General features: G+C 48.0%; 1 protein-coding gene across 2 annotated transcripts in view; it reads left to right on the top strand.

Moving 5' to 3' along the window:
• Window positions 1–14,837: 14,837 nt before the first annotated feature.
• The window catches only part of B4GALNT3 (beta-1,4-N-acetyl-galactosaminyltransferase 3), a 100,669-nt gene continuing 93,708 nt past the window's right edge, over window positions 14,838–21,798 (top strand). For both annotated transcript variants that reach the window (XM_043440459.1, XM_043440458.1), the window contains exon 1: window positions 14,838–15,737. In XM_043440459.1, the coding sequence (XP_043296394.1) occupies window positions 15,569–15,737 (169 nt within the window). In that variant the 5' untranslated portion in view covers window positions 14,838–15,568. The remainder of the gene's footprint in view (window positions 15,738–21,798) is intronic.

Here is a 21,798-nt window from a genome sequence, read left to right as displayed (position 1 = left end):
AAGGACTCAGGTTTTCATATTTGTGTTAAAGAAAACTGTCAGTAGGAGATGCTGCCTTTTATTTTTTTCCCAAAGCTGATGGTAGCAGATCAACACTAATAAACTGAGACAGGTTCCCAGAGGGTCCAGTCCTGGGCTTTCAAGGGATGTTGGTCAGTGGGTGGTACTTCCTTTTGTCCTGACACTCAAGGCCTTGGCTGCCCGTGATTGTTGCTGTTTTGATGCTGGCGAAACAAAAAGGCTTATTAAATCACAGAATTTCAGAGTAAGAAGGAATCTCAGAGATCATGTCGAGATCCAGCATTTTTATTTTATGTGCAAATCAGGCCTGCCACCACTGACTTGAGCAATCAGTCAGTAATGTTTCTAACACCCTAGCCTCAATTCCAATGATGTTCTTCACATTAACCACACACTAAATCTCATCATCACCAAAAAGCAGTATAATGTGGTGGAAAAGCACGGGCTACAGAGAGTCACGGTAGTGGATTCTGCCATGTCTCTCTCTGGAACTCCAGGCTCTAGTCTCTTCATCTACAGAATCATGGTGAAACTACCTGCTTTAGCTGGGTGATCATAAGTATTAAGAAAGAGGAAATCTAGTACAACTTATCAATAAAAAGACAAAAAGTGGCCAAAGGGTCTGAAATGGCATTTCTCCAAGAAAATATACAAATGGCCAATAAGCACATGGAAAGATGCTTGACATTCGTTACTGAGAGGTAGAGTCAAAAAGGAGATACCACATCCATAGGATGGTTATCATAAACAAGATAGTAAGATAAAATAGATAACTAATGAGGACCTACTGTATAGCACAGGGAACTCTCCTCAGTACTCTGTGATGGCCTTTATGGGAAAAGAATCTAAAAAAGGGTGGATATAGGTACACATACAGCTGATTCACTTTGCTATACAGCAGAAACTAACACAACATTGTAAATAATACTCCAGCTAATCAAACAGCGAGATAGGTGCTGGCAAGGATGTGGAGAAACTACAGGTTTCGTGCATTGCTGGTGGGATTCTAGAGCGGTGCTGCCACTTAGGAAGGCAGTCTAACAGTTACTCAAAAGTTAAACACCTATCAAAGGAGGAAACGGGAGGAGGGATAAATTAGGAGCTTGAGATTAACATATGCACACTACTATACATGAAATAGATAACCAACAAAGACTTACTGTATAGCACAGAGAACTCTAATCAATATCCTGTAATAACCTATATGGGAAAATAATTTGAAAAAATATATATACATATATATGTGTGTGTGTGTGTATGTGGAGTATATATGTATATATGTCTAACTGAGTCTGCTGTCCACCTGAGGCTAACATTGGGAATCAACTTTCTTCAATAAAAGAAAGTTAAACACAGTTATGTGATCCTGCACTCTGACTCCTTCGGTGTACACCCAAGATAAAGTAGCCATCCACAAAAATTGTACAGAAATGTTCAAAGCAGCATTATTCATAGTAGCTAAAAAGTAAAAGGAACCCATGTCCAATTGTAATCAACTGTCTTGTTTTTCGGCTTCAACTGACTTCCTATGAATTTCTCGCCATTGTCATTCAGATTGCAGGGTGTATTTAATACCATTCATTCCTTCATTCAGCATTTCATTTTTAGGTGCTTTGTCCTAGAAATTCTGCTGGATCTTAAGTTTGTAGAGAACACAAAAACTGTGCTCCAAAGGTTGGCCGGAAGGTGAGCACTGTGGGTGCCGAGGACAGGAGGCAGAGAAAGTGGCTCAAATGAGGTAATGTTTGAGCTGAATCAGCGGTGATTTTGGAGGCAGAGAACTGGGTATTTCAGATGGAAAAACAACAAGAGCAAAGGCAGGGAGAACGGAAAGTTGGGGGAAGTGCGATGTGGGAGACAGAGGCATAGAACATAGGCCATAAAACATAGTATGAAATTTCACTTGATACAATAATATAAATGTTACATATTTCAAAATCTTTTTCAATAATTGGAAACATTTGGTTTTGCTTAAAAATGGGAAAAAAGACCCAATAACCAAAATCAGAAGCATAGTGATACCAATTCATGCATGAAGAAAGAATTTGAAACGCAAACTCACTTTCTTAAAAATTAGGAGTGAAAAGTAAGTATGATGCAATAATATATGAAACATTTATTTCTTGGGAAATCTTTGAGGGTAAGCTACAGTCCAGTGTTCTTGCCTAGAGAACCCCGTGGACAGAGGAGCCTGGTGGGCTGCTGTCCATGGGGTCGCACAGAGTCAGACATGACTGAAGCGCCTTAGCAAGCAAGCAAGCAAGCAAGCAAGCAAGGTACAGTCAATATCAGGGTTTGCTGCAGTATCTACAGCAACCAAGCAAAAGATGGTCTTTAGATCTTCAGAAAAAAGCTTTATCTGCTTTGTCTTTTAAAGTTTCTCTTTTAGCTAGGTAAAAGAGCTGCTTAGGAATAAATCACTTTTAAAAATTTATTGAAATACAGTTGATTTATAATGTGTTAAATTCTACTGTACAGCAAAGTGATTCACATACATACATATATTATTTTAAAATATTATTTGTGCTTTATCAGCATATTGAATATAGTTCCCTGTGCTATATATACAATTGTTTAGTTGCTAAGTCATATCCACCTCTTTGCAACCCCATGGACTGTAGCCTGCTCAGCTACAGCCATTCATAACATGGAGTTCTCCTGGCATGAATACTGGAGTAGGTTGCCATTTCCCTCTCCATAAATCCCTTTTTTATCCATGAAATTTATGTGATTTTGCCCAAGAGAAAATAGGTCTGGCTATGTTATTTTTGGTTCAGTCTTATGATTCCCACTGTTCTCCACCCACACCACACTAGGTTGGCTACCAAGATTCACCCTTAATATTTGCAACATAGCAGACGGTCCTGTCACCACTCACTGTACACAAGAACAGAAGGAAATCGACGGCTGTAGCCCTGATCCAGTAGAGGAATTCAAGGCCAGGTTTCCAGGGAGACATTAGGACTGGAGAGGAAGGGGCAGGTCTGAGGACCATTCAGGAATAGAAAGGACGTCGTTTCTTTGTGATGGAGAAGTGTGTTAGAAAAGAGTTAAGGGTAGTTCTTTTTTTGTTTGTCTAGCTGCATGAGAGATCCTAGTTCCCCAACCAGGGATCAAACCCAGGCACCCTGCAGTGGAAGCACAGAGTCCTAACCACTGGGCTGCCAGGGAGTCCGGAGAGTAGTTCTCTAACTCCAAAGTTTCCAGCTTGGGGCACCACGCATATATGACACTATTAAGTTAGATTTAGCACATATGAGAAGTAGCAGTTTTCCAATAAACTTGAGAAAAGGGATATGGAGGTTCAAAGAGAAGTTAGGATTAAAGATAGAGATGGAGAATTATTAGCATATAGAAAATTACTGAAGTCTTGTATCTAAACCATGGATGCAGATGAGATCAGAGGTGGGAAGCATAGAGAATATGAGAAGGAGGCCAAAGAAGGGAAACCTTAATGGCTAGAGGAGATAAATGAGAACTTCTAGAAGTGAGAGTTTGGCAGGATTGTCAAAGGATGCAGAAAAATAAGGTGAATTAGAATTGAGATAATGGATTTGGCAAGTTAGTAGCAGGTGGAATCAAAGCAATTCCAGGGCACTTCTGTGGTGGTCCAATGGCTAAGACTCTGAGCTGCCAATGCAGGGCATGTGGCTTCAATCCCTAGTCAGGGAACTAGATCCCACATGCCATAACTAAAGATCCTGCATGCTGTGACTAAGACCTAGCACAGCCAAATTAAATAAATAAAGCCATCCCAATGAAGTGGAGACAGGAGTCGACCCATGTTCAGCTCAGGAGTGAGACAACGAGGAAGCTGTGAAACAGCTTTAGAGATGAGAAAACCAAGGAATGGAGTGTGATGGTTTCAGGTTGGGGACGACGTGCCCACATGTAGAGGCTGAAAGGAACAAGCCGGAGGACGGTGTTGAAGACAAAGGGATGGAGGGCGAGAGGGTGTTTGTGGAGGAAGGCACTGCTGGAGGGTAGGGGCTGGTGCTGATGGAGGCGATCAGAGCAGAGAAGTGGGTGGACTGTTAAGGCATGGCTGCCTCATTCTCATATAGGAAATAAAATCAAAGCCCTCCATCGAGAGTGAGAAGAGGCATGGATGTGACAGGGAGCTTAAGAAGTGTGAAACTACTTGGGAAGACAAGAAGGAGGGAGGAGGGGCGAGCGATAGAATTGTTAGGAGTAGGTCTTTGTTTCTTTTAAAGATTTTTCTTTTCTTGATGTGGACCATTTTAAAAGTCTTCACTGAATCCGTGACAGTATTGCTTCTCTTTTACGTTTTGGTTTTTGTCTGCAAGGCATGTGGAGTCTTAGCTTCCGGGACCAGGGACCGAACTCACACCCCGTGCACTGGAAGGAGAAGTCTTAGTCATTGGACCACCAGGCAAGTCCCTAGAAGCAGGTCTTGGTGAAGGCTGTTGAGCTGAGTTGATGGCCAATAGGAAAATGCCTCAGATGACAGCATGTCAGTCAGCTTCCCTCTTCCCTCATGCCGCCCCACCCTCACCCCTGTCCAGCTTCCCAAGGATGAGGACACAGAGCCCCCAGAGGATCAGACTAGGCAGACCAGCAGAACAGAAGGCAAGTGAGGAGATGGAGCTACAGGGAGGGCTTGGCTGCCAAGCAAGGGGAGAGGCACAGCAAAGAAGGTGTTTGGAAAATGGGTGTTTTTTTTTTAACCTCTTTTTTAAAAAATTTATTTATTTTTTAGTTGAAGGATAATGGCTTTAGAGAATTTTGTTGTTTTCCGTCAAACCTCAGCATGAATCAGCCACAGGTACACATACATCCCCTCCCTTTTGAACCTCCCTCTCATCTCCCTCCCCATCCCACCCCTCTAGGTTGATGCAGAGTCCCTGTTTGAGTTTCCTGAGCCATACAGCAAATTCCCATTGGCTCTTTTACATATGGTAATGTAAGTTTCCATACATCTCACCCTCTGCTCCCCTTTCCCCAAGTCCTTAAGTCTATTCTCTATGTCTGTTTCTCCATTGCTGCCCTGTAAATAAGTTCTTCAGTACCATTTTTCTAGATTCCGTATATATGCATTAGAATATGATACTTATCTTTCTCTTTCTGACTTACTTCACTCTGTACAATAGGTTGTAGGTCCATCCACCTCATTAGAACTGACTCAAATGCATTCCTTTTTATGGATGAGTAATATTCCATTGTGTATATATACCACAACATCTTTATCCATTCATCTGTCGATGGACATCTAGGTTGCTTCTCTGTTCTAGCTATTGTACATGGTGCTGCTATGAACAATGGGATACATGTGTCTTTCTCAGTTTTGGTTTCCTCAGGATATATGCCTAGGAGTGCGATTGCTGGGTCATATGATGGTTTTATTCCTAGTTTTTTGAGGAATCTCTATACCATCTTTCAGAGTGGCTGTATTACTTTACATTCCCACCAATAGTACAAGAGCGTTCTCTTTTCTCCACACCCTCTCCAGCATTTATTGTTTGTAAGACTTTTTGATGAGCATCATTCTGACTGATGTAAGGTGATATCTCATTGTAGTTTTGATTTGCATTTCTCTAATAATGAGCAATGTTGAGCATCTTTTCATGTGTTTGTTAGCCATCTGTATGTCTTCTTTGGAGAAATGTCTGTTTAGGCCTTTTCTCCACTTTTTGATTGGGTTGTTTGTTTTTCTGGTTTTGAGTTGTATTTTGGAAATTAATCCTTTGTCAGTTGTTTCATTTGTTATTATTTTCTCCCATTCTGAGGGTTGTCTTTTCACCTTGCTTATAGTTTCCTTTGGTGTGCAAATGCTTTTAAGTTTAATTAGGTCCCACTTGTTTACTTTTGTTTTTATTTCCATTACTCTAGGAGGTGGGTCATAGAGGATCTTGCTTTGATTTATGTCAAAGCAAGTGTTCTGCCTATGTTTTCCTCTAAGAGAAAAAATGTTTTAAGTCTCTCTATTGTCACCCTGCTTATTTAACTTATATGCAGAGTACATCATGAGAAACACTGGGCTGGAAGAAGCACAAGCTGGAATCAAGATTGCCGGGAGAAATATCAATAACCTCAGATATGCAGATGACACCATCGTTATGGCAGAAAGTGAAGAGGAACTAAAAAGCCTCTTGATGAAAGTGAAAGAAGAGAGTGAAAAAGTTGGCTTAAAGCTCAACATTCAGAAAACTAAGATCCTGGCATCTGGTCCCATCACTTCATGGCAAATAGATGGGGAAACAGTGGAAGCAGTGTCAGACTTTATTTTTTTGGGGCTCCAAAATCACTGCAGATGGTGATTGCAGCTATGAAGTTAAAAGACGCTTACTCCTTGGAAGGAAACTTATGACCAACCTAGATAGCATATTAAAAAGCAGAGACATTACTTTGCCAACAAAGGTTCATCTAGTCAAGGCTATGGTTTTTCCAGTGATCATGTGGATGTGAGAGCTGGACGGTGAAGAAAGCTGAGCGCCGAAAAATTGATGTTTTTGAATGTGGTGTTGGAGAAGACTCTTGAGAGTCCCTTGGACTTCAAGGAGATCCAATCAGTCCATCCTAAAGGAGATCAGTCCTGGGTGTTCATTGGAAGGACTGATGCTGAAGCTGAAACTCCAATACTTTGGCCACCTCATGCGAAGAGTTGACTCATTGGAAAAGACCCTGATGCTGGGAGGGATTGGGGGCAGGAAGAGAAGGGGACGACAGAGGATGAGATGGCTGGATGGCATCACCGACTCGATGGACATGAGTTTGAGTAAACTCCGGGAGGTGGTGATGGACAGGCCTGGCATGCTGTGATTCATGGGGTCGCAAAGAGTCGGACATGACTGAGCGACTGAACTGAACTGAACTGAACTGATGAAAACATGGTTTCATGGTTCTGAGCTGTGAAGTCTCCCCCTCCTGCACTGGCTGGTGGCCTAGTTAGCCCTATAAAAGACTGGTGTGGACCCTGCCTGAACTTCTGGAGAATTACTCACCTCCCAAGGTAACTATGCAGTTTACCCACGTCATAGTGTAGAGACGGTCCTTCATTTAGGACTTGACGCACCTTTGTTTTGGAGCTACCAGACGATAAAACTCATGTCTGAAGTGGTGTGTACTGTGTGGAGTAAGATGGTCCCTGAGATACCCATGGCCCTTACAACCCTCTGGGCAAGTGACCTCAAGGGCGGCTCAACCTTGAGTCAGTGCTTCTGTTTGCACATCTTGGCATGTCTTTGCTTCCTGGGCTGCGTGGCCTCTTTATTAAAACAACCACTCATTTTTTTAAAAAATTAACTGTGTGTTGTATTGACATAGAAACTGACTAGTCAGTGGTGAAGAATATGAGGTTAAGAAACAGAGCCAATTAACACTGGAATTTGAGTTACAGAGGCATTTCAAGTTGGCAAGCTAAATATTTGTCTGAAATACATATTTTTTTATTTTGGACAAATATTTATTACAAAATAATATGCTTAATAATGTCAGCTTACCTCTATCTATCTACTACCTACTTACTTACCTATCTATCTATTTTTTAAAAAATATTTTGAATTATCTATCTAAACGTTTTAGATAATTCTGGATTCACATGTGATTGTAAGAAAGAGCAGAGTGATCCTGTGTACATTTTTCCTGGTCTCCCCCCAATCAGCTACTCCATTTGGACATGGTTAGCCTGCAGTTTTTGCATCCCAATAACTCCAGATTAGACCACAGTGTTGAGCTTGCGTTGGTTTTGTGACATTTTCCTCCCTTTTCAGCTCCCAATTGTCTCATACCCACTGAGCACCTTAGTATCTGGCAATGTTCATGCTAATTTTAAATGAGCACAATTTTGATACTGTCGTGTTGACTGCTCCAGAGTCTCTTAGTTGACCACCTCATCTTGACATGTGTAAAGTGATAATTAAATATTAAATGACCTATATGAGAAAGGGATTTTTAAAAGAGTGGATATATGTATACATATAGCTTTGCAATACAGCAGAAACTAACACAACATTGTTAATCAACTATACTCCAATAAAAACTAAATATTAGAGGGATCCAGAATCTGGATGCTGTAATAGCGTTGTCTTGCAGATTGTTAAAAGATTTCCTTTGGCACCAAGCTCACTGGTAAGTCGAGGCTGAACTGGTCTGTTCAGGGTTCTTTTATTTCGAGCGATTCCCCACTGCAGCACTGCTTCTCCTGTCACTCCCGGCCCCAGCTAGCACCTGATAAGCTTCTGCAGAAAATAGCTCTACTCCCTTGGGAAAAGAGCTCTGTTCTCTTTCTTGCTTCATGTCAAAACAACAAACTCTACCCCCCTAGAAATAACCTTATAAAACTCTTCTTTCCCTATATATTCCCTGCCAGTGTGCTCAGTCGATCAGTCATGTCCAATCCTTTGCAACCCCATGGACTGTGGCCTGCCAGGCTCCCCTATCCATGGGTTTCCCAGGCAAGAATACTGGAGCAGGTCGCCATTTCCTTCTCCAGGGGATCTTTCCAACCCAGAGATCGAACCTGTGTCTCCTACACTGGTAGGCAGATTCTTTACCACAGAGCCAAAAGGGAAGCCCTTAGAGGGTAAGATGCCTGGATAAAGAACAGAATCTTTGTCAAGGCAGAAGAGTTTCTCATTAGCTCTAAAGGCTATCACTTTCTCCAAAGACGGGACCTTACACTGAACACCCTCCCTGACAGCCCTCCATCACCTTCACCTACGGGATGAAGGTGGGGAGAACATGAGAGGCCAGGAAAACAGAACCCAAACCACACCCCCAGACTTGTTTCGTTGTCTTGTTCCAAGTTCCTAAACTGGGCTGGTCTCCTTTTTCCAGAGCTTGGCCAGAGGAGAATGTTCTGTGTCAGTCAGTCCTCGAAAATGGACTTTAAATCAGTCTCTGGAAGGAGATGGGAGCTTCTGCCACTACTGAGGGTCAGACGTGGTTCTCCACCCCACCCTAACCCTTCCCAGTCCCAAAAAGTCTCAGCTAACGGAGTTTGCCTCCTGCAGAGGGCGCGGAGAGGGGAGCGGTATTGCTCTTAGCTTTCCCTCTCCAGGGCCAAGCTAAATTCCGGAGAACCACATACAGTGAGGATTTGTGTTTTCTTTCTTCCATCCCCAGTCTGGGCGGCGGCAGAGCTCAAAGAGCAGTCTGTTCTGGGGAAAAGGCGGCGTCTGCCTCTCTCTCAAGCCAGCCCTGATCAAACCCTGAGCAGCCGGTCCTTAGATAACACAGCTGAGAAACCTGAAACCCACAGCTCGCCTGCCTCCCATCAGAGGCCAGCATCGCTGTCTGGAACCCGAGCTGGGCCTCTGAGATGCGGCTGTGATTGAGCGCTAAGCGGCACGGCTGGGGTTCTCGCTCCAGGGTTCATAGCCTGGACCTGTGAACTTACACAAAGAAGGTTTTCAGAAAGTCTGTCTGGGGCTTGAGCACTTGAGCTGTTTGGTGGCACCCTGAACATGTCCCAGGCTTTGGCATCATTGTTCTTCCCCAGCAAAGCCATAAGGTAGGTTAACACGGCCAAGCTGAGCACTTGCCTGGGGAGCCCGCAGCATCCCCAGCAGAAGAGCAGATTCAGTGGTACTTGAGGCAAGAGGAGGAACATCCACACTCCCATTTTTGCTTCATGAGAGGAAGAAGTCCTTACACAAATGGACTTTGGAGGAGGCACAAAGGTCTGTATAGTCAAAGCTACGTTTTTTCTGGTAGTTATGTATGGATGTGAGTTGGACCGTAAAGAAGGCTGAGCACTGAAGAACTGATGCTTTCAAATGTGGTGTTGGAGAAGACCCTTGGTCGTCTTGGCGCTGAGAGTCCCTTGGACAGCAAGGTGATCAAACCAGTCAGTCCTAAAGGAAATCAACCCTGAACATTCATTGGAAGGGCTGATGCTGAAGCTGAAGGTCCAAAACTTTGGCCACCTGATGCGAAGAACTGACTCACTGGAAAAGACCCTGATGCTGGAAAAGACAGGGCCAAAGGAGGAAAGGGAGACAGAGGATGAGATGGTTGGATGGTATCATTGACTCAAAGGACATGAGTTTGAGCAAACTCAGGGAGATAGAGAAGGACCGTGAAGCCTGGCAAGTTGCAGTCCATGGGATCGAAAAGTTTGAAGACTACTTAGCAACTGAACGACAGCAGCCTCCATGAACAGGAACTAAGAATATTTTCTGCGATTATAGTGTTTACTGAATGACTTCTAGGTGGGATGCTTCAGAAGCAGTCCAGATGACAGACCATAAGACAGACGTGGTCACCGACAAGCCCTGTTGGGGAGAAGTGTGAGGTCCAGAGTGGGAGACGCACATGGAAGAGTTTATCTTTCTAGGATGAAAGAATAAGAGCAGGAAATCCAACTTTGCTCAGAGGTCTGGAGACCTACAACTTACTCAGCAAATGCTGAGAACACCCTCAGCGCTGCAGGAGGTGGTGCCAGAGAGCTCAGGCATGAGAGCAAGCTGACATCTGTGTCACAATCCTCAAGGACTGTGCATTCACCTGTGTGTTTGTGCACATGGGGAGCAAGTCTGTGGGATGTGTCCCGAGGGGAGGAAAGCAGGACTGAAAGCTTGCTCAGAGACACGTGGGGACTTCCCAGGTGGCCCTAGTGGTAAAGAATCTGCCTGCCAGTGGAGGAGATACAGGTTCAATCTCTGGGTGGGAAAGATCCCCTGGAGGAGGAAATGGCAATCCACTCCAGTATTCTTGCCTGGAAAATCCCATGGACAGAGAATCCTGGTGGGCTATAGTCCATGGGGTCGCAAAGAGTCGGATACGACTGAGTTAGCCTGTGTGTGTCTGGAGCCATGGCTAGCCACGTGCCTTCCAGACACCACACGTGTACTCTGAGCTGTGGGCTGTCACCCTCATGTTCAGTACAAAGCCTGGCTGTTGTCCGTCAGCAAATAGGAGGCCACAGACAGGAGAGACCATCTTCGCAGAGGTGAAAGAGTATCTTTCCACTGCGTTTAGCGTCAGAGAGACATGGGGTGGAGCTTCAGCAAGTGCTGATTATCTTCTGTTTCAGCACCAGCTGACCAGCAACCAAGACTACTGCTCACTCTTTCTCTCTTCAGTTTCCCAGCAACCACGCAGACCTGAGTGGAGGGAAACAACTGGCATCACTCAGGTGAAAACCCCATGAGTCAAAGTCCGTTTTTCAACTTGGATAATTGTCTGTTGACTTGCTGGGGAATCCTCTTCCCCAGGGCGCAGACTGCTGGAGGAGCATCTGTAATCGTTTGGAGGCGATCACAGTGCCTGAAAGGGGAGCCAGGCCCAGCCATCGATGCCAAACAAGCCTCAAAGCATGTAGCTCTGGTCTGGGTCACGCCTTGCTTTTGAGGGCTGCATTCATGACTGGAGATGAAGTCACAAGCACTCAGTGTGAGCTGCCCGGGATCTTTCCCAGCCAATGAGCTTTGTTCTGACCCTTCAGCATCATGTCTGTGTCCTCTTCTTCAGGTTCCCTTGACTCAGTGGTGCAGTCTTCTTCATCCTTCTACAGTCTTACCACCATGCAGTCTTACCACCATCCTTCTACAGGGGTGGTAAATATTCATCTGTTTCCTATTCTGGTGTGTAGAATGATTTAGGACCACAGACGGTGGAGCTAAGGCTTGGAGCTTGAACTGGGCTCATATGATTCTTTCTACCAGCCAGACAGAAGGGCTCAATTGCATTAGAAATCAGAAGTGGACAAGAAGAAGCATTCAGTGAGGGTCTCCACCTTCTCCCGGGAGTGGCCTCTGCGGTAGCAAACTCTGCAGAAATATGTGTGAAAGATGGGGACTTCCCTGGTAATCCAGTGGTTAAGACTTTGCCTTCTAATGCAAGGGGTGCAGGTTAGGTAGCTAAGATCCCACATGCCTCAGGCAGAAAAAACAAAATGTAAAACAGGTGCAATATTGTAACAAATTTTTAAAAAAAAGACTTTAAAAATGGTCCACATTTAAAAAAAATTTTTTTAAGGAAAAAAGAGATTTGTGAAAGATGGACTCCTGGAAGAAAGGGACAGGAAAAAAGATGTCTTTAGCAATGAGTGGCCCAGGAGGCAAGGATGAGGGTGGGGAGGAGAGGTTGAGAAGAAGGATCATGTGGCTGAGTGAGTTACGGATGTGCTGAGGGTGAGCTCACAGTTTCCAGGGTGAATATATTTCTCCAGGGGAACTTCCAAGGTAGCAATATGTGCAAAGGGGGGAAAAAAAAAGCATTGGGTCTGAGGTTAGCAAGCCTGAGTTTGAATCCCATCTGAGACAGAGTTACCTTTATTGCCTTGAATAAGCTATTTACCATTTCTGAGCCCATTTCCCACGTGCAAAATGGAATCAGAGAAACCTGCAGCATTGGGTACGGATGATTTATGTGAGTTGGTCATGGCCCTTGGGGATTGCACTGTTCAGAGCTCTCTCTCGGAAATTCTCTCCAAGGAACTCAGGCCTCTATGTCTCGGTCTAAGCCACTGGCTTAGTGATGGCCCAGAGCTCCCCATGGACTTATGGTTGGAATTTCCAACCAAGGTATCTCCAAGAAATAACATGTGAATAGCAGGGAAGCTCCTAAAATAAAAGTGAGGAGGAGAAGGAGGTCTGTATAGGCGTAAGACTTTGGAAGGTCGGGCTGAGAGAGGACAATCTGGGTACAACAGAAAGAAGCCAGAGGCCAAGATCTGGTTTTCGTCCTGATTTCATCACTTACTGGTTGAAATACCAGTAAGTATGGTATACTATAAGCTCAAACATGCTACATTATTATTGTTATTCCTTGGCCAACCAAAATAGCCTGTGGGATATTAGTTCCCCAAACAGGGATCAAACCCAGGCCCTGAGCAGTGAGAGCACAGAGTCCTAAACACGGAACCACCTCAGGTGCTGTATTATAACATAGACATCGGGTTTCAGGAACTGAGAAGGCTAGTGCTGGGGTTACAGGAGTTAGTATATTCTGACATCTCTGTAGTCTAGAATAAGAACTGCTCTGGGACTTCCCTGGTAGTCCAGTGGTTAAGAATCTGCCTTCCAAAGCAGGGGACAGGGTTTCAACCCCCAGTTGGGGAACTAAAATCCCACAAAACTGCAGGGCAACTGCGCAGCAACTATAGGAGCCCATACACTGCAGCGAAGACCCAGCACAGTAAAAATATAAAAAATAAATAAAAATGAAAGCTGAGTCTGAAGAGGGAAGCAGAGTCCCAGGGTTTTCCTGACCACCTCACCCCTCCCCACCCTGCGTCCTCTTCAAGGACACCATTCAAGGTGTAAGAACAGAGAAGGAGTGAGAAGAGGCGGGCACAATATTGAGAGGTGCAGAAAAGATCAGTCTTTTTCCTTTTTCTTTCTTGTTTTCTGAATTTCTCTGGAATTCACTATTTGGACTAGAAACTTGACCTTTAAAGTGTTAGCTGTCTCTTTCGGTGGAATATTTTTTTCTCTTAAATGGCATGCTCTGTGTTTTATTTCTCCCCTTGTTCCCACATAATAAACACTTCAAGGCTCTGGTTCATTGAAGCAGTTGCATCCGTCTCTCTGGAGGGCCAAACTTTAAGGAGAGAATCATGGGGCTGCCACCAGTTTTCATGACAAAATCCTGAAAGTGATTCAGCCTAATATCCAGGGCGGTTGCCCCAGTGAGAGAGAGACTTCACATGCAGGGATCCTGGTCATCTCCCTCCTGCCTCGGCCAAGCTTCTACACTCTGGGTGCTCCTGTCTTGGTCTCCTGGAGAGGAAGAAGGGGTGGCAAGTGTCCGTATCTGTGGTCTGGACCTTCACAGAGACATTCCCCTGAGGCTACTGGTACAGAATTGTCCTCCAGACTCACCTTTGGCTAAAGAACTACATGGAGTTCTGGGGATGTTCGCTCCTGGTGCTGCCTTGGTCCTCAAATGGTACCAATGGTACTGAGTGCTAAATGGATGCCGTGCTGTATCCTAAGCATGCACAGTTCCCACTTTTGAAGGCTTACAGCGAAGGTGGAAGACAAATTGTTGTTGATCAGTCGTTAAGTCATGTCCGACTGTTTGCGATCCCTTGGACTGTAGCACACCAGGCTTCCCTGCCCTTCACTATCTTCCAGAGTTTGCTCAAACTCATATCCATTGAGTCGATGATTCAAGGACTCAATCTTGGAAGACAAGACTCAAACTCAAAAGAAGTGTGTACCTATCAGTGAATGGCTATGTATCATGCAGGCAATTGTGTTAAAGCTCCAAGGAGGGTGGGGTTACTCAGGACTGGGCTGGTCCAAGAAAACTTCATAGACCTGAAATGGACCTTGGAGTAGGAGTCAGACCTGACCAACTGGAAAAGAAAATGTCTGGGAGGCAGTGAATAGGCTCTAATTTTAGCTGGAGCAGCTTTCATATGGTCTTAAGAAGTTGGACGAGATTTTGGAAGGCCTTGAATTCTGCACTTTAATTCATAGCCGTTAGACATTTCTGAGCAGGTGTAAAGGAGTTTTATAAGGACGATCTGGTGGTAGTGGAGAAGATGGGGGGGGGGCGGTGCAAGTGGGGAATCTGGAGTTAAGCGCTAGTTAGAAAGTTACAATAGTCCAGTGAAGCCTGTGGGACAGTGCGACATCCAGCTACTCTCAGTAGTAACCTAGAGAAGGGGATCGGCACTCAATTATGTGAGCTTCTGTCTTTGAGCAGTATTTTGCATGTAGTTCATTTGGCTTTAAAATATCTAGGAAGGCTTGTAATCCTCCACTTTCTCTATAGTCTCCTGAGTGTCCTCCCCAGGAGAAAAATGGAAAAAGAAAACTGCACTGTTCCTTTAGATAGTCCACTCTGCCCCTCTGAACTCTTAACCCTCATTTAAATAAGAGGATAAAATTTTACCTTCCTGGAGGAATATCTTGATGAAGTTTTTAATTCAAGGAGTGAGTTTCCTTTTGCTTTTTTGTTTTTTGACTTGTAATTTTTTCCTCAGAACCCTCCAACATCCACTCTCACACCAAGCTCTGTCATCCTAGTCAGAACTGCTTGGGGTCACCCTGGGGGCTGTGTAGCTCTCCTAGGGCCTCTTGGAGATGTGCTGGGAGAGGGGACCGCGGCTGAACGAAGGGGCCCTGGCTCCCGCACTCCGATGTCCACTCTAAGGCAGGAACAGGGTCGCTGCAGGCCACGAAACGCCCCCAGACGAAGCCTCCCCGCGCGCCCCCGCGCCCCGCGTGTGCCCAGTCCGACACCACTTGCACTTTGGGAGCAAACCTGCCGGGTCTCCGTCCCGCGCAGAGTTTGGATCACAACTGCCCGCTGCGCCCCACGCACCCCGATCTGCGGAGGCGCCGGGGAGTGACCAGCAAGGCGGGAGCAGCAGTCCCCCTCCCGCCGCTTCTCGGGGGCGGAGCCCACCTGTGGCCGGGGGCGGGGCCGGGTCGGGGGCGGGGCAGGTGGGTCGCGGGCGGGGGCGCGGGGCGGGGCGGCGCACCTGGGGAACCTCCTCGTGGGCAGAGCGAGGTCTGGCGGCTGCAAGCCCACAGCCCGCGTGGGCAGGAGCCGGGGGCCGGGGCGGGCGGCCGGGGCGCGGCGCGGCGCTGAGCGAGCGGGCGGGCAGGCGGGCCGGGGGCGCGGGGCCATGGGGGGCCCCCGGGCCGCGCGGCTCCGGCTGCTCCTGCGCCCGGTCAAGCTGCTGCGGAGGCGCTTCCGGCTGCTGCTGCTGCTCGCCTTGGTGTCCGTGGGGCTCTGGACTCTTTATCTGGAACTGGCGGCGTCAGCCCAGGTCGGCGGGAACCCCCTGAACCGCAGTGAGTAGCGCCGGGGCGCGCGGTGGGGAGGGGCAGGGCCGGCGGCCCCCGCCTGGGAGTCGTCCCCCCCATCGCGGACCGGGTGTCCACTCGCGGGGTCCCCAGGTGCCGGGCGCCAGTGGGACCCGGGTCACCCCGGCGGCGCTGGGCTCGCAGACCCGCTACCGGAGACACGCGTCCACGCGGGCTGGGTCCATGTCCCTCTGGGTCCCTCGGCCGCCTCCGCCAGGCCGCGCGCTCCTGTCTGCGGGGCCCAGACTTTGCTCCCTGCCGTGTCTCCACGGCTCGCTGGGTTCGCTCCCCAGGTGCGTTTTCGGGGCGGTTGGGAGGGGGTTCTTTAACGATAAGGCCGAGAGCCACCCTCCTCTCCCCCCTCCCCCCGCCACCTTCCCACAGGCCACTCCCCTCCCAGCCCCTTCCTCTTCCTCCAGTCGCCCACCTCCCGCTGAGTGGCCCCCTCTCGGAGTCCTGACCGCGCACTGTCCCCACACAGCGGGTTGTCTGCAGCCCCCAGACCACCCTGCAGAATGGGCTGAACCCCGGACCCCGGTCAGGGCGCAGTGGGCAGCTCCGTGGACCGGACGGTGGGTGGATTCCTACTCTTCCTAGGGAGCCAGAGCCACTTAATTTTTCTGTGCCTCGGCTTCTTCCTAGGAAAACGGGAGAGGATTGTCTTGAGAGAGAGCTTTGCTTCCACAGGCATGGCTAGCCGAGGCGATTTTCAGTTTACTACTGATGGAGTGAAGTAAAAATCCTCAGTGTCAGGACTGTGTGAAAGGTCACTGTCACAGTTGGGATAAAGAGAATCTTCCAGAACTACCAGGTGTCCTTCCCGGGGCTGAAGGGTGGAGGTTTATAATCCCAGAATGTTGTCTGGAATTCTAGATAAACATTCCCCCCATTCAGGAAACCAGAGGAGCCGCTGGTTCTGAAGCTCTGCTGAGAAGATGCTCTGAGTTCTTGTGTCAGCTGCTCTCCCCCGGGTTGGGCGTGGTGCTTTGCCTCCTCTTGTGGCCAAAGACAGGGAATTACTCGGGTCAGTAATTGAGCCGCTTCAGGATCGAGATAGATACTTGTGGCAGAACCTCTGCCTCTGTGGCTGTGGAAATATTTCTGGCTGTGGTGAGGAGACTGGGGTTCCATCCCTGATTCTGCTGCTAACGAGTTGGGGAATCCAGGGGCAGGTGGCTGCTGCTCAGGCCCAAGGGGGAAGTTGGTCCCTTTCCGTGTGGGCAGTCAGATTGTGTGATCTCTCGCCTGAGCATTGCTGGGGTCTGGGCGCTCCGAACGGCATGAGGAAGGGTCTTCCCAGTCAGGTCCATGGCTCTAAGGAGGAGGGTGCTTCCCTCTGAAGACCGGTCTGCCGTCCCGCAGCTGGTCTTCCCTCCCCAAGCCTCGCTCTTCCCTCTGAAGGACAGAGTGGGTGGACACTCCCAGACCCATGGCCACTCAGACCAACCCACGTGGGTGAGCCCGGGTGAAGTGTGGGTGGGTGGGAGGTCCGGTTGAGATCTGCCTTCTCTCCTCCTTGGGACACTCCCTCTTAGTGTGGCCACCATCTTGTCAAACGTGGGAGCCTGTGGGGTCCTCTGCACAGATTAAAACCAGAGGGGAAGGCTGTTGCTTGGTGACCTGAGGTGAATGGCCTCCCTTTCCGCTCCCCCACCCTGTTTCCCTCAAGAGCACTTTCTCCTCAGAGAGCTGGGGTGCCATAGTCATACTCTCTCACACCTGCTCCCAACCTCTGTCTCCTGTCTGCTGCCTCATCCTTCGCCATCCGAAGTTCCTGGGTCTGTTTGCTTTCCCTTCTCGATGCACCGTCACTCTCTGCCTGGGTTTCCTTATTCTTTGTTTCCTTTTCCAAACTGACCCTTCTCCAAAGGAATGTCCCCAGCTTCCTACTCCACAGTCAGCTTTCCGCTTCTCTAACCCTCGTCTTTAAGGGTCCTCGGGGGTCCAAGCCTCTCCTTACCGACTCAGTGGACGTGAGTTTGAGCAAACTCCGGGAGAAGGTGAAGGACAGGGAAGCCTGGCATGCTGCAGTCCATGGGGTCACAAAGAGTCGGACACGACTTAGCCACTGAACATCGAGCCTCTTCTCAGCCTCTTGGAACTCCTCAAGGCCACCTGCTGTCAGGGTGGCTTTTCATTCCGGGCTGTCCCATCATATTCTACTCTTTTCTTCTTCTTTTAAAAGTTATTTATTTATTTATTTTTGGCCATGCTGCGTTTTCATTGCTGCGTGAGGACTTTCTCTATTTGTGATGAGCAGGGGCTACTCTGTTGTTGGGCACAGGCTTCTCCTTGCAGTGGCTTCTCTTGCTGCGGAGCATGGGCTCTAGGGCTAGGGAGCTCAGTAGTTGTGGCTCTCAGGCTCTAGAGCACCAGCGCAGGCTCAATAGTTATGGCTCCTGGGCTTAGCTGCTCCGGGGCATGTGGGATCTTCCCGGACCAGGGATTGAACCCGTGTCCCCTGCACTGGCAGGCGGATTCCTATCAAGTATACCACCAGGGAAGTCCTCTACTCTTTTCTGATTTCCTGTTGGAATGAGATTTTTAGACAGTGGCTGTGATTTCTGGCTCCCTGACTCCCGTCATTTGTCTTTAAGAAGCCGAGACACCAGGCATTAAGGTCTTCTCTTGTCTTCTAGGTCTTGCTCCCAGCTGTTCCTCTGGAGGGAGAGTGGGGGAGGAGGACTTGGGAAGCAGAAGGGTGGGAAGAGGGCTGCAGGCCTTCCTCGCTATATACCCTGGCACACAGCAGCAACCGGAACCCCATCTTGACCACCCTGCCTCCCTCTAGCAGTCCTGCCAACTCACCCCACCACCAGCCTTCCTGTCATCTGTAAGGCCAGCCTCCATTACCAGGAACCTTTCATTTGCCTGTCCCCGTGTGGCTGCCGCCCTGATCTGGCACTGGGAGAAGTGTGGGGAGAGATGGCAGTTAACAGACTCCAGGGTGGTAAGGTAATGACAGGGAGCATGCTTCCTGCTGCTTCTCGGAGTAACCCCATAGTTTGACATGGGCGATGTGCAATTTGAGCTTCATATTAGAAAAAGATACAGCCACATGGGGAGTATCCAAAATCGTTCACAAATATAAAAATGGGTTCCTTAAACAAAAGACAGAGAGCTGTTCACTCCTCATTTAAACAAATATTTGTTCAGCACATAGCTCGAGCAGGGCATTATGCTCAGTCACTTAGATGTGGTGATGACTCCGTTATGGTTTCTGTCTCTCACAGCTTTCCCTCTTGGAGGGCAGTTCGGGTGCATGTGTGAAAATAATCACAGTATGAGACAACCATCATGTTTTACATGGGTAGAACCTACCTGTTGCTGTGACACTTGTGAAAATGAGACATGGCTCTTTGAACTAGTAATTCTTGGAAGTGGTGACATTTCAGGAGAACTTGAGGAGTTGGTAAGACTTTAGCAGATGTAGAAAGAGAACGATGTTCCAGGCAGAGAGGTCAGCAGAAGCCCAGACCAAGAGTCAAGAAGTTCGCGTTTGGGAGTGTTGGGTGTCTGGGTTTAGTGAAGGAGAATGGTGCCAGATTAGGGAAGACTTTTAACAACCTTAAAGGGTGGTGTTTATTCAGTAGATAAGAAAACATTTCAAAGTTTTATAACAGAATAGGAGCAGGAAAGGAAATAGTGAAACTGTTTAAGAAGACTGTACTTTGCTGTGGACAGTGGTGCTGGGTTGGGGTGGAAGTTTCCATGCTGTGGCTGCATTGGCCTTTAGCTGTTGGGTCATGGAGCTCCACTGGGGACAGGTCAGGGCTCTAGTGGGACATTCAGAGGGTCTGGGGCAGTCACTATATACCAACATGTTCATAAATGTTCCAGTGTTTCGAGAACTGGCACAGCTGTACTGGTGTGTACTGGCTGAAAGCAACGCTGGGCACAGACTATTACTGGAAGTTAAGGAGTCCGTTCTGGCAGGTTTTAACGAGCCAGACCCATTTGTTCAGATTGGTTTAGCTTCGTCCTGCCCGAGGGCAGAGGTCTGGACTAGAATGGTTTCTAGGTTCTCTGATCTGTAACTGACCTGCTGCTGTGACCAACTTGATGCTGGAACCAAGCAGTCATCTCTGGGCACAGAGCCAGGGCCGAGCAGTCGTGCATACCAGCCTCTTTCCAGATCTCACAAGGCTGGGTCTGCAATGTCCCCATGTAAAGGCCCAGTTTACCTGCCGAACCATCCAGAGTGTCCACAAGCTCAGGAATTCATTGGCTTCCACCACCTGAAACCTAAAACACCTCTCTCTGGCTGGCCTTGCAACTCCTAATGGACTCTGAGCGGACTGGGGAGGTACAGCCACAGAGGTCAGGCTGGCCCTGCAGCTCCTGGGGTCACCACAGCCATTCCGACTTGGAAGGGATGCAAACCCTCCAGTCATGGAGGTAACTCAGGGTAGAAGAGTAATCTGAGACGCAGACTGGGAGAGAGGGAGAAGCAGGAGAGACGGATGTGTGGGCTGAGCCGGGATGCTGAGACTCGGAGCAGCAGAGGCAAGTGGGGACGGAAGCCCAGCTGCTCCGTGGCTCCTTGTGGCCCCTGGAACCTGTCCACGCCGCCCTGGGCTGGGCTGTCCCTCTGTCTCCTGGACGCTCTGGCTCCTGTCCCTCTGTCCTTACGTTGAAGGACACAAATCCTCTGTCTCTTTATGCTGCCATTCTGGCCATCCAGCTGCCGCGTGCAACTTCAGATCAGTATTCAGTTCAGGGAAAATACTGGGCACTCAGATACCTCCTGGGTATGGATGGTAAGCTCTGAATTTCCAAGCACCTGATATTTTCCACTGGCAGATACTTTGTTTATCAGTGATGGATCCAAGAATAGAACCTAGGAATTCTTGCTCCTCGTCCATAATACATAGAAACAACAATAGCCTTTAAATGCAAATGAAAGGATAAGAATGATGCCTTCAGTGCTTTTTTATTAGAAGTGTGTTTCCTTTGGACCAGTGCGGTCTGCAGCAGGCCTGGGGGAAGCAAGGACAGGGACTCAGCTGTGACCACTCCTTTCCCTGGGTTCTGTAGTCCTCTTTGACGTGGGCGCAGAGTCCTGCCAGCCTGGCAGGCCCTGCTCTCCTCCTGCCAACCTGAGACCCTCTGGTGGGCTGAGCCCCGATCTGTGGTACTGTAGATGCCGACTGTGTCCTGGGAGTCATGTGTCCAAGCAGCATGAGATCTTTGCAGTGGCCACTCCTGTGCTGGCTTGCAGAGGGGCTGGGCTGCCTGCAGTAGTTTTCCAGGCCCCAGAGCCTGGCCTTGCCCTCCAGCCTGGGCTTTATGGAGCGGAGCAGAACAGCCGCCAGGACAGGGCTTGCTTTGGAATGGGGCCTGGAGGCTGCTTTTGGACTTGGCCTCTCACTGCCTGCTTCTCCACTGAGTTCCACCAGTCTCAGGGCCTTCCCTTTAAGCTTCCACGAGCACATTTCCTTCTATCCGAGGATGATGAGGCATCAGCTAGGCCAAGCACACGTTCTGAGCTTTCAGACAATCCTTCTTGGACCTTGTGACCCGCAGTTAATGGGTCTAAATGTTATCTGATGTAGAAAGGACCCCTGGAAGAGCCGAAGCAGTTTGGACGGGGTATATAAAGGCCATTGCACTGAAAGTGTCAGTGCATCTGAGCAAAGCATGATGGATACATCTTTACCTTTCTACAGACTCTTAGGTTCCTACAAGTGCTACATTGTATTAGAAGTATCCATGAGATGAACAAAAATGAATTTAAAAAAAAAATTATTTATTTGGCTGCACAGGATCTTAGTTGGGCATGTGGGATCTTTGATCATAGTTGTGACTTGCAGGATCTAGTTCTGGGCCAGGGATTGAACCTGGGCCCTCTGCATTGGAGGCCTGGAGTTTTAGCCACTGGACCACCAGGGAAGTCATGAATATTTTTTTTTAATCTCTGTAATATTTTAGTATGTGATTAATTTTTTATGCTAAACTTTTAAATTTCTTAACTGTTGACCAACTTTTTTAGAAAATAAGCATGTGAATTGTCCATGTGGTCCCTGTTTTGTTTGACCTTTCATGGAAG

This window comes from Cervus canadensis, chromosome 21 (genome assembly GCF_019320065.1).
Source record: "Cervus canadensis isolate Bull #8, Minnesota chromosome 21, ASM1932006v1, whole genome shotgun sequence".
Classification (NCBI taxonomy): Eukaryota; Metazoa; Chordata; class Mammalia; order Artiodactyla; family Cervidae; genus Cervus; species Cervus canadensis.
The sequence above is the reverse complement of the archived record's forward strand: the minus strand, read 5'-3'. Positions and strand labels throughout refer to the sequence as shown.